Source organism: Crotalus tigris, unplaced genomic scaffold, assembly GCF_016545835.1.
Source record: "Crotalus tigris isolate CLP2741 ecotype Arizona unplaced genomic scaffold, ASM1654583v1 scf7180000019856.1557650, whole genome shotgun sequence".
NCBI classification, from domain to species: domain Eukaryota; kingdom Metazoa; phylum Chordata; class Lepidosauria; order Squamata; family Viperidae; genus Crotalus; species Crotalus tigris.
The window spans coordinates 1378662-1392259 of NW_024097742.1; the positions used below are offsets into that span (position 1 = coordinate 1378662).

Consider the following 13598-nt stretch of genomic DNA (forward strand, 5'->3'; position numbering starts at 1 on the left):
ATGAGCCACATAGTGAAATATTATCTGTGAGAAGCATGCTTTGAATTTGCTTTGAATTACAGAAGAATATGTGAAAATGTTTTTGACAGCATAAAATTAGCCCCTTTTTGTAAACATACTTGTGCACATTTGAAGGCACAAGAGTTAATTCACTCTCACCATTTGTGTCAGATTGATTTTCTTTTGAAATGTTCTGCAAATATATATACAAGTAGTCCCTGGCTTAGAATCACAATTGGGACTGGAGCTACATATGACAGAATGCTGGAAAGGGACTGGGTTTAAAGACCTTTTAAAATAAAGCATTTTAATAAATTAATATAATTTATTAAATTATATTAATAAATTATATAATTTATTAATTTATTAAAATAATCCATTAATATAAAAATAAAAATCATTAAAATAGAGCATTTAAACCTAATCCTAATAATAAAAGAAATTGCCTTGTTCAAAGCCAATGCTTAAAGTAGTAATAGTTAAGCCTTATCTTTCCACACTAGTTTTATTAGCAAAAACACCTTTCATTTTTATCTGACTTATGGAAACTAGGAAGAGTACGATATTTGATCTGTTGTATATGTCACTATAAAAGCATAGTTTGCATTGTTGTATTGAATGTCTGGATTTAATTTTATGCTTTCTAACTGGTAAACAGATCTGGTCGGCATGGTAGAGATCTGAAATTATGGTTGATATTAGCTTAGCAGGAAAATAGTTGTATATATGTGTGTGTGTATGTATGTATGTATGTATGCATCAGTGTAGGATGTAAATGAAAACTTTTCCATGAACTACAAATCAATCAAGTTAAATTTGTGAGAAAACAAATTTGTTAAATGTATCTCTGAACATTTAATAGATATTTTAAAAACACTGTTAATAACCAACTAGAAATGTCTTAAGATGTCTTTCATGATGATATTATTCAAATAATATTTAGTTTTACTGTGTATCTGGATAGAAAATATAATAAAATAGAAAATGTCAGACAACAGTAAAATAAACAATAGAGTTAGTCAATTTGTCTCAAATATTTGACTCAATACAGTCATGATGGTATAAAAGAAAATGCTAAGCAGGTATATTAAAGAATATTGTAATTGTGTTTATACACCATGCTTAACCTGCTCTATGAAAATCTTAAGGGGTGTATTTGCTTCTCATGTTAAGCTTGACTAATTTTAATTTTCTTTTGGTTTTCTCTTTTCTTTTTGGTGGCTTAGTGTGTTGCACAAATTCCCATTTAATTAGCTTAGAATTCAACATATTGCATAATTCTTAGAATGAGTAATTCATGAAATATGTTGGATTAAAGGGTCAAAGGTAATATTCATTATAGGTACAGCAGTGGCAGTGAAGAACATTTATTTTTATTTTTATTTACTTATTTATTATCCTTGAGAAAGAATTGTCTTCAGATATCACCAAGCCAAATCTTCACCTCCCTTTAGCCATCATAAACACAGAAAGATAATGTTTCTGATCAGGGAAAAGAGGAAATTTGAAAATTTGAAAAAAGAACAAATAGGGATATTTCTATAAATTCTTGGGCATATTAGCAAATCTCTTTTTATAAGTCCAACAGTTTATTTTCCAATTCAGGCTATTTTATATATTTGCACATCAGAACCAACTGTGATGCAAATCACCCAGTAACATTCTTTCCATCTATGAGTTCTCAATGATTTACATGAACTTGGGAAATATTTTTTTTACGTTTCAGTGAGGTTTACAACAGGTAGCAGTACCTGCCTGATCCATGACTAAAGGTAAGATTAAGTTTTTCCATTGTCAGTGCAAAGAAGGAAACTGGAAATTCTATCTTACTGAGGCAGAATCAGGATGTATGCTAATATGCAGCGTTACATTTTTCTTGGCTGCTAACTGGCGTTGAATCTTCCTCTGCCTATTATACAGCCCAGTATTTATGCAAACTCCTTTCTGCATAAGTAGACTCTGAAATGAACATTTAATAGGAATCATGTGTAAAAGCTTGTTGGTGACCCATGCCCAAATTTTTCCTGTCTACTTCTTGGGAATGAGAGCAAGCCAAAAGAAGAGGAGAATTGTGATTAATAAACACAAAACAATACATATACTTTAAGTTACCAGGTTAGATAAAGTAGAAGCTGAGATTGACTGAATCGTTTCTGACTCAGTAATAATAGAGAACAGTTAACCAAACATTAATAGCTTCTTTTATAAAGGAACATATTATTTCAGATATCATGAAATGGAAGTACTGCTTAAAAACTGAACAGAGGTTAGTTGAGATAATTATATGATCTCTTTATTTAATTAAAAAGATTCAAATTTTAAAAGACTCCTAGTTTTCAAATGCCTAGTTTTGTTGTTGTTTTTTTTTTTTACAAAAAATGTTGATTTTCTAGTTTACGATCCTGATAATCCCTAAATAGTTTACAGGGGATGAAATGAGCCTGCTTTATAATTTTAGGTTATTTTCATATTGGCCTATTAAAACTCTTGGTGGTTTTTTTTTTTTTTGCACATATTTTAGATGTTATTCTATGCCCAGACCTATACACTACCAACTGAAGGAAATACCAAGGAAGATAAAAAAATTGAAGAGAAGTCTCAAAAAATATAAAAAACTAAAAAAATCCAGTGTTTAACAAAGGGCATTGTGCTGAGCGTTCACATGATTTGTGTTTGATTTCCTGCAATTTTATTTTACTGATTAAAGCTATAATTACTTTTTATAGATAAGAATCAAAAGTCTGATATAGAGTTGGAAGGCATTTTACAAATACAAACTACAGCCATTTTATCAGTTAATAAGAAGCAACTTACATTCTTGAATAATAAAATAATTGAATAGTTCCGCTTCTGAAAAACATGCCAATTTCTAGGAGACATATGTCTGCTTTCCCTTCAAAAAACAAGAGCTTGGCTCAAATATTTTAAGATAGTTGAACTATGAGCCAAAGCTGCTATTTATAGCAAGAAACAATATGAATGCAGCCAAAGGAAAGTTCCTCCCAAAATTACAAAAAAAAAAAAAAAAAAAAAAAAAACCTCTAGGCCATAAATGAATGCTATTTTATTGATGATGATCCAAATCAGTTCCATCAAATTCACAATCATTAACCAAGTTGTTCAATTATATTACATTGGTGAAACTATTACAGTTTACTACTGGGTCTTTGGCTTCCCAGACACAACTTCATTAAGGCATTGTCTTTATTGGCAAACATTTTTTGTAATAGGTCACCATTTCTATTTATAAACCATTCCCTAAGTATCCTCCAGTAAACTATCAGTTATGATATGGATGAGAAGTTCTGTTCAACAGGATTTTCCCAATATTACCTCAGCCGATTCTGAGCTATTTTTCACTAAACTAAAAGAAGTCAATAAGACTGCATGACCAGTCCAGGAGATTGGCTTTTCTTTGGCAATAATCCTAACTAAACTGCTCTCTGTACACACACACACACACACACACAAACACACACACACACACACACTTCAAACAAAAATGGCAAAATGAACACCTATAAAGAACATGGTAACTTCATATTCTGAACAGTGATTTTAAAAAGATGCATCAAAACACTTTTTCTAAGTGGTTTAGAAAATCCTAAAATCCTAGAACCCATGCATAGAAAACCTATATCCTCCTCCTTATATAATATTTCAAATTCCTTCCAAATCTCACTTTAATTAATATTTTTCAATTCCATAAAGAATTGAATTCAAATTATATATTTAAATTAGCTTCTATTTTCAAAACATTAGAAATAGCATTGTTAATGAGAATTAACTAAAAGCTAGTGAGGGGTCACAATCAATCCTCAAGATTCAGACTTGAACCTAGAAGGTTACACATTGGGTTTTTGTTGTTGTTATTTTGTTTAATTGAAGAGATAAATAAGCTCCTTAGATATTCTATGTCCTAAAGGTTCTTTTTCAAGAGGCAACTGGACTTCCCTGGTTTTTGTTTTGTTTTTTGAAGATATTTCGCTTCTCATCCAAGAAACTTCTTCAGTTCTGATTGGATGGTGGGGAATGGAGCTGAAGAAGCTTCTTGGATGAGAAGCAAAACGTCTTCAAAGAAAAACAAGAAAGTCTAGTTGCCTCTTGAAAAAGCACCTTTGGGACAACCATGATCTGGATGACTGAGAATCTCCATAGAGACTTAGATATTATACTTTAGCAATATATAAAGAGATTCCTATATACTTGCTCTATCCTATCCTACCCTTTTCTCTTCTGACACGATCACAAGGAGAATGAAAAGTTTTACTTCTATTGCAGTTTATCATGATACTAAAGCCATAAACCGTGGTTATTTCTAAATATAACTTACAAAAGAAGACAAGTCTTAGATTTAGATCACTTTTGGACAAAATTCCAACTGTACCTAAAATATGTTTATGGGCCTGGTGGCAAGGGAATTTATGAGCATGAGAATTGTTCACATAAACTTACAGGCTGACACACCAACAAACCCACTTGTGAAAGAAGGAGCAGAAGCTGCAATACTACTAGAAGGTTCATTCATATAAGGTTGTCTGAATGAAGCCAGTACTTCAATAAAAGAGAATATCTGTATCTCAGGATTGAACTATGGAGCCTTTGATGTTCTCTGAACTTCATTGTTTGCTTGCAGACATTTCATCACCTCACTAGGTAACATCAACAACGCTGCTCAGCTAGTATTTCCTAAAAACAGCTTTCCACAGGTGAAGCTATATATTAAATAGCTGTTAAATCTACAATAATTACTCTAAGAATATGATAGCTCTGTTAAATACAAGAACTGTCAGTTCTTAAATGACCACATTTAAATGACCACAAACTGTCTTCAGGCTTCAATTAACAATCCCTGGAGTGAGCTTACTAAAAACTTAATAACTGACAATTATTTACAAAGGATCACCACTTACCCACTTCTTTTAAATTACATCATTATTTCTGATACAAAATTGAGAACTCTATGCTGCAGCACAAATTCTCAGACAGCAATCTAAAAACAAACATTTAAATTACCCTTAAATTACAAATTAAATTTGTATAAACTAAAATAATTAAAAAGAAACATCTATGCCTATGGAAAGAAAGATAGAAATGAGCACAATTTCCCAACTTGTCTGTTGTATCCAGGCCAATTCCAAATCATGTTCTCCCTTCAATTTTCCATAGATGGGTAAAGAAAGAAGAGCACTTAAAGCACTTTTAACATTCATGAAATGAGTCTAATAGAGACAAAGACCATTAGCTATTCTAAGTATTCATTAAAATGATAACGAATTAAAATAAGGGGATGAACTAGAGGTCAATCCATTGCAAACTGGATCATTTACATTGCTGATCACAGCATCAACCCCAACCCCAAGTAAGAAATATATAATTAGTACCTAAGCTCATATGCTGTCTATAGAATCTGCCCTGGCATTTCCAAGTACTGCTGCTTTTTCTTTTTCTTTTTTTTTAAAAAAGAAAGGATATCAAACAACAAGACAAGTTACCATAAGGATGGGAACATAGAGTGAAAGAGACCATAATGCTTCTACAGAGAACATGCTACAAATTATATAATCCTGCTGTTACAAATGCTGCCATGGGACTACTTGTCCTTTTCCAAACAAAAGAAATAATAGAAATAATAACTATGATCACTGATATTCTCAGCAAACCAGAATTTCAACAAAATGGCAACACTGATGAGGACACCATGACACAATCTCTGTGCTTCCATACTTGCATCCCAACATTTGATCCAACTAATTGGTGTTATTTGCACCATTATGTAATTTAACCATTTGTCTCCACGCTCCCACAGATGCCTACAGCTATCTTTTGTTGATATCTTGTTTCCCTTATAGTTTATAGTGTACTTTATACATATATAATAGTCTATGTTTGCCTCTTCTAGTACTCATTGAAGAATTTCTATAATAAATGTATCTGAAGATGTCTGGAGTGAAAGACATGTTCTCATCTTCTATAGCTTTATTCAGATGTTAAGTTAAAATACTGTAGCTACCTGTGTCTTAATTTTACATGCTAATTCAGCGGTTCTCAACGTTTGTGTGACGGCGACCCCCGTCACACAAACGTTATGCGCATGCGTGGCGCAGATGGGGGCGGGCCCCCATGCGCGGTGCGCATGCGCGGCGCCGCCCCCGGGGGCACGGCACCGCCCCCATGCGCGGTGCACATGCGCGGCGGCGCCCCCGGAGGGGAGAAAATGGCAGATCGCCGCCTTTGGCGACCCCCGGAAAATGGTCGATGGACCCCAAATGGGGTCGCAACCCATAGGTTGAGAACCGCTGTGCTAATTGAACATTATACCAATCCAAATTAAGACTGCAAAATGGAAGGGGAAGTTTAATCTTGTTTTACAGAATTCACATATTACTTCAATGCACAGGAGAAACAACTTACACTTCCTCTTCTAAATACAAATCACAGGGGCAGCTAAACCTGCATATTTTATGTGGTATACAATTTAACTCTAAATTGCCTGGTGGATTTCATTGATGCAGATATTTTTTTAATCACCAAATAATAATCCTTCATACATTCACAGAATTATAAAATTAAAAGAGACCATGAAGATTGTCTAATTCAATCTTCTACATTGTGGAAGAAAAGATATTCATGATCAGTAGCTATTCAGCCACTTCTTAATCCCTCCAGAGATGGAGAAGCCATAACATTCATAGAAAGACATTTCCACTGTATATCACAGGCACAAGAAACGAAGAGTTCAAATCAGTGCAAGTTTATTCCATGCAACCTCTACAACAGGGGTTTCCAACCACGGTGCTTGCACCCCCCTGGGGGTACCAGTCGATATTCCAGGGGGTGCAAAAACTTGGGTTTTCAAAATTATAGTGTATATGCATAATTTGTTGTCGTTATTTTGAACTTTTGCAAGGGGTGCAAGAATATATCAGAAGTGTTCTAGGGGTGCGGAGTATAGAAAAGGTTGGGAGCCACTGCTCTACAAGAATCTGATCTAGTAACAGTGAAGGAAAATAGGCACTAAGTAAGAGTCAATAGACATCAAGGGGGCTGGAGTTAGGTCTCTTTAGAGTTTAGGACTCCAGACTGATAATGTGTTTGACCCTGCCCTCAGACCCTACCCAGTCATTTCCTAAAATATATATCTTACCATCAAGTTATTCTTTATATTTAAACAAAACCTAGGTAGGGGGAATTTATATGAAAATGCTCTTGTTTTTATGGCCTGGAAAATAGTTCCTGAACTTCTTCCCTATAGCTTCCCTGTGCATATTTGAAGGTGGCCATCATGTGTCCCGGGCCTTCTCTTCTTTAGAACTGACCATCTCAGGTTGCTCCAGCCTTTTTTTTTTTTTTACTGGATGTCTCAAGTCCCCATATCATCTTTCTTGCACTCTTAAACTACTCATGTTCTTACAACACATTAAAACCAGATTTTCCTTAATTCCTAAGAATTTAAATTTTTCTATATAATTCTCTGTACATTAAAATAATAAAACAATAGAATAACATAGAATAATAGAGTTGGAAGGAAGCTTGGATATCTTATATCCACCCCCCTGCTCAAGCGGAAGACCTTATACTACTCGTGACAAATGGCTATCCAGTCTCTTTGAAAACCTCCAGTGAAGGAGCACCCAAAGCGTCTGGAGACAAACTGTCCCATTGATTGTTCTCACTATCAGGAACAATCTTCAGCATAATATACCTAATAAAACTTTGACAACAAATAAAAGGCCAGTTTAAAAAAAAATGCTTTACATTTCAGAATGGTAACAGGAAATATTAGATAACTGATAATTTTTTTGTTTTTTGATGAAGTAAAAAATATGCAGTTATTTCGGCTTACTATGTTCTGCAAATTGAGGTATGTTTTTAAAAGGGCAACTTATCCTTCATTTTCAATAATGTTGGAAATATTACTAAGATTAATCTTAATGAATATTATTTCAATTTTTCTTTTTCCAGTTCCATCTGAGTTCAGAATGATTTTGCCATCATTATATTTAGTTTGTGTTAATTGCACACAGGCAATTTGCACTCAGTAAGCATGCAGACACATTACAGTTAATTTCATGGGTATACAAAGCAAAAGATTGTAGAAAATCCCTCTGCTATGTACCTGAGAATGACATTATCAGGAAATGGAAATACTTATAGTTTCTTAACTATTTTGTTATACAGTAGGAATAACAGCTGCATTAGCCAAGCAAAATTTTATATAAACAAAAAATTGAAATTAAAATCTTAGACACTAATATTTTATGCGCATACAAATAAACCAATTTTCTTGCATAATATGAATCTTGAAAGAAAGGAAGAAGAAGAGGAATAGGAGACAGTTAGCTATATGAAATAAACAGTTTTTGTGGGGTTTCCTGTTGCTTTCCAGCAAGCCAAAGTACTCTCAATTCACATTTAAAAGGAAAAATATGCATATTTTGATTGTATTTTTATAGGAAAAATTAATATGAATCTGAATAAAATTATATGATTACAGTAAAACTAGCTTCTAACTATTTGGAATGAAAAATACTAAAACAAATAATACCAAAACAATATAGACAAGAAATATAAAATACATATCAAATGTAACTATATCATGAACTAAAATCTTGCAGATTTCTTACAGTTCATATATAGAAATCGATAAGAAATATCAAAGATTTGCAATGGTTTCTTGTGAAGAAAGGATAAAAAGACTGTTATTTCACTATTAAGCTAAATAAGTGTCATACAGTGTCTGTTCATATGAAATTCTACGTTCTAAGTCTCAGATTCCAAGGTAAATGATAAAATAATCTAGGGCATATAAATTAATTTCTGAGTAACTCTCATTTTTATCACATGGCTAAAGATAATACTTTGATAATACTAGATGGACTGAAAGAGTACTTTTCTACTTTAAAAATCATTTATACACATTAATTTTGGCAGGAAATAAGAAAACATTAAAGCATAAAACAATTTAGGCAGATATCAGAAATAAAACTCTTTTTGCCTTCAATTGTAGTATATTCTATGAAATACTTTGAACAGGTGTCTGGATTAAAATATAGATAACTAAATATTGAAATAAATCTCCAAATAATGAAATAGGTCATTTATCCCCCCGCCCAATACTATGTTTTTAATTATGGAATTCAGAACAATTGAGTTGTTTATTCTAGAACAAGAACAGTATGCTCTTGAGCAGTGCTTTTCAACCCGTGATACCTGTACCACTGGTGGTACTTTGGCACCTGGCAGGTGGTACACATACGACATAAGCACTGTTAAAAAAAAGTGTAAAAGTGTAACGCGGAGATGAACTGAAGCAATGGCAATGCCGCACAGGCCTGCTGGAGAGTCAGCTGGAATTACAGTGTTGCCGGGGCTCTGCTGAGCACCCAGGATCCACACGGGGCTCTAGCTGATTGGCGCTTCCGGAAATAGCGCACAGCCCTGGGGAAAGGAGTCAGCTGCAGCTACACTGAAGAGAAAAGGAGGAGGAGAGAGGAGAGGATATAAAAGGAGGTTTTGAAGGGAAAGGGAGAGAGAAAACCCAATGGGGAAAGAGAAGAGGACAGAGAAGGAGAAACGCACAGCCTTGGGGGAAAAAAGTCATCTATAGCTATATCAAACAGAAAAGGAGGAGGGGGAGAGAGGAAAGGATATAAAAGAAGGTAATTTCAGAGGGAAAGGGAGAGAAAAAACAGACAACGGGGAAAGAGAAGGGGATGGAGAAAAAGAGACAGAGAAGAGGAGAGGCTTCTTTGAGTCAACCAGGAGAGAAGGGGATAGAACAGTGCAAAAATTAATGTCAGAGAAACAGGCACAAGGTTTCTCATTAAAAATATGGTTACTGGCTGTACAGATAGTCCTCAACCTACAACCACAATTGAACCCCAAATTTATGTTGCTAAGTGAGAAATTTGTTAAATGAGTTTTGTCCCATTTTATGACTTTTCTTGCCACATTTATTAATTGAATCACTGCAGTTGTTAAATTAGTAACACAGTTCTTAAGTGAATCTGGTTTCCCCATTGACCTTGCTTGTCAGAAGGTTGCAAAAGGGATCTAATTTCTTAAGATTTGCCCAAGAAAAATATGTTAACATGCAAATATGTTTTAAAGAGGTGTGAGCAAGCAATTCAAAACAAGTTAGTCTTCAAATCAACATAGCCATTTGTCTGGATGTCTTTCTATTAATATACATCTATCTCTGTATATTTGAATAACAAAAATGGCTATATTCTTTATACAGACAGTAAAATTATGACAGTCTGCAAGGGTACGTAATGACAGATCAGTGTGTAGTGTGATCATAGTGGAAGATTGGTCATGGTGAAACATTTCTGAGAACTGAAGAACTGAAAACTGGTCCTGCCAATACAGCACATTTTGGAAAAACAAAAAACTACTTAAAATGTTTATGGAAAACATTCCTAAATTTCCCAAATACATAACAAAAACAAGGTCTCAAGCTCTCTGCATCAGCATGCCTCCCCCAATTTCACAAGCACCCCACCTTAGCTGCACTCACCAGTCAGAACGTCTATTCCCTCCTCAATGTGGATGGGCAGGGCTGGTTCCTCCATAGGGTAAGACACTGATAGAAAGTAATGAATGTTGGTAGTATTTGTTGCAGCAAATGAACACAGAAAGATGGATCCTTCTGAGCATTGCAATTAAAATAATATCGGTGATGGCCTTGAGCAATCAACTTCCCCCTTATGGAGTTGCACATTAAGAAATACTGCACTCCAGGACTAACTCTGATGCGACTCTTCTTATAAAAAAATGCAATCCCAAGGTCCCTAGTCTGGGAAAACCTACTTCTGTCAGGAGCTAAAGTCTTCAGTATTCCTGGATCCCCAATTGAAGATTAATAAGGATACAGAGCTTTCTTAAAATTAATTATTACAAAACAAAAAGCCCAGAGTCACTTTGATGGTGAGTATAGCAACATATAAGTTTAATAAATAAATAATATATATATAAGCTCTATATTTTCTCAAGTTATGGTATGAAACATAAATATTTTAACAAGCTTAAAGGTTGATGATATCCCTATGTAATTTTCCAAACTCATTTATTCCCTGCTTAAAAATGTATGCCATAGCAGTTAAAAAGAGCCAAAGAACTATATCATTTATATTGAAGAGACTATGAGCAGGAAGAAATATCTATGTGAAATATTACCTTATATAGGTTGTGCACATATACAGAACTAACCATTGGCATTTCCAATTTGATTTTCATTACTGCAAGGTACCACAGCAATAATGTTGATGTACTGTATTGTTTGCAGTCCAAAGATTATACATATATGGACTGCATAAATTGAGTCTTTATACTGTTTTTTTTGTTTGCTGATGCATTACTTCTGATTCACCAATTATTGTTATTAACTGCCATGTACATCCAGACCTCTATGTAGAATATCTGCCCTTCACTGCTTTCAAATGAAATGCTTACTGAGATGTGCTTCTAACATATGCATCTAAATGCAAATAGGTAAGGTGTCATGTTTTTGATGTGCATTTTAATGCATATCCATTTTAATATAATAGGCTGATATGGAATAAACACTTGAGACTTGCTTGTGATAGCTTTCTTCAACTGATTTCCTCAACTGAACTGGGTCTTTTGGCTTATGTAGCCTTTACATATCAAAGGCCTCCTGCCTTAGAGATTAAAGAATCCTTGTAGGTCTACAGATTAGATTTAAAAAATATGGCATTTATGATGCAGGATTATTCAAGGCTACTGTACTATGATTCTTTTAAATATAAAGATGACCTATTCTAGGGCTAAAATTATATTCCATGGAACCCTACAGTTACACAAGGATGGGTTTTAATGAGAAACCAAGTGCAAAGAAAAATATATTTTTTTAACTGAAATATAGTCTGTTTTATATCACTAGAATTTTATCTCCTGGTCAAGGATTCTGGGAACTGTTAAACTAATGTACTGCAACTTGCAAATGCTTGAAAGCTGCTAATGTATTCTGCCTGCTAAATTGAAGATCCTAAAGAGAAGTATAAAGCTTAGCAATATATGACTGCTAGACATGTACTCCTTTTCAGATACGTTGTACATCACTCAGAATCATTTGCTTGTGAATGGACAACTATATAAATGAGATATAAATAAATAAATAAATATTCCTAAAACTGAAGTTTCCATCTTCTATATTGACCATTTTCAAGGTGGTTTGAAGGCAGCAAACATATGAAACTATAGAAGCCTGTAGTCCCAGGCTTTGTAATGGAGAATGTGTATGTGTGTATACAAGATATTAAGAAAAGCCAGCACAATATTTCTACATCTCTCAAGGGCCTCATAGAAAGCAGAAAGGTAGATTTATAACTTTTCTTTTTCCTGCCAGCTTTGTTACTTGGCATACTTATAAATAATAGCCTTCCATTTGAGAGCAGACCCTATGAGGATTTCATTTGTCTCTTATAAAATAATTTTAAAACTCTGCCGCTGAATCTTAGTTAATAATTGGAAGAAACCATGCCCAGTCTGAATTGGTACATCAAGCATGGACCTAGAGACTATGTTTCTATTTTAACTTTGCAACTGATTTTCTTGAATTGCTAAGCTACTCTTATTATGTTGATGTTATTAAATACAGGGCATATGAAATGGATTTATCACTGCCTCCTTTGGCTAAATGTTTCTCTTTCTCAACCTACTCTAAATTAGTCTAATTAAACAGTATGTGCTCCAGGAAGGTGAGAGGAGGAAGTATAAAAAAAACCCTATTGTGCTCAGTAACATTGGGTTTGCCCTTTCCATGCTTCTTCAGTGGCAGTGTGATCTAAGGAAGCAAATCCAGGTTAAATTCAAGAAAATTCATTTATGCACACACCCTACCATCTATTGTACTAGAAAGAACAGATTGTGCACACTGTGTGATCGTTAATTATCTACATTCTAAAGTTCTTACTAAGGATACTGAGAAAACCAGCCAGTTCACTTTCCAGACCGACTAGGAATTGTGATTAAGCTATCTTGAATGAGGGAAGACACTTTTCTTTCACCAATGTATAGAGGCAGTCCTAATAATGCACTGGTTCGGTGAGAACGTACCACAAGCTTTGGGTACGGAACCTGGCATACAGTATACTGTCCTCTCCTCCTCATATCTCTGCTTTGTGGCCTCTATTATCCAGAACTACTGCATAGTAAGACTGATAAAGTTGGGTCTGAATTATAGGAGAGCTTGTTTCTCCATTGCAGCCTGTTCAAAAACCAGTGGGTTTGTATGGAAGCCTTTTTAGGTCATTCCACAAGTTAATGAAACAAAATGAAGAAATACAGAGACCCTCCCCCTCTGTTCCTGCATTTGTAAGTGCCAACATCTTCGTTAAAAACTCCATGATAGGGAGCAAGATTACTTTCCAATTTTATATTATGAAATCAGTGCTGTTGAGAAAAAAAAAATAGTCTTCTTACTTATATTAAGGGAAATGGTGCAAAATGGTAGAGATGCACTATTTTAGCTTTTAACCCCCCCCCCCTTCGTTTGGTACTATCACTAATTGTTTAATGGTTGCTTTGCACACTGCACATTACACACTAGGGCTTTGCACACTATCTCTGTG

The 13598-nt window shown here is 34.4% G+C and overlaps 1 protein-coding gene across 3 annotated transcripts in view; it reads right to left on the reverse strand.

Annotated features, from left to right (window-relative positions):
- SLC6A6 (solute carrier family 6 member 6) overlaps positions 1–13598 on the reverse strand; it is a 56089-nt gene that overhangs the window by 30487 nt on the left and 12004 nt on the right. The window contains exon 3 of one of the 3 annotated variants that reach the window (XM_039364797.1): positions 10523–10588. The exons of the other annotated variants lie outside the window; for them this stretch is intronic. Coding sequence (XP_039220731.1) covers positions 10523–10577 — 55 coding nt within the window. The 5' untranslated portion in view covers positions 10578–10588. The remainder of the gene's footprint in view (positions 1–10522; positions 10589–13598) is intronic. 3 annotated transcript variants of the gene reach the window in all.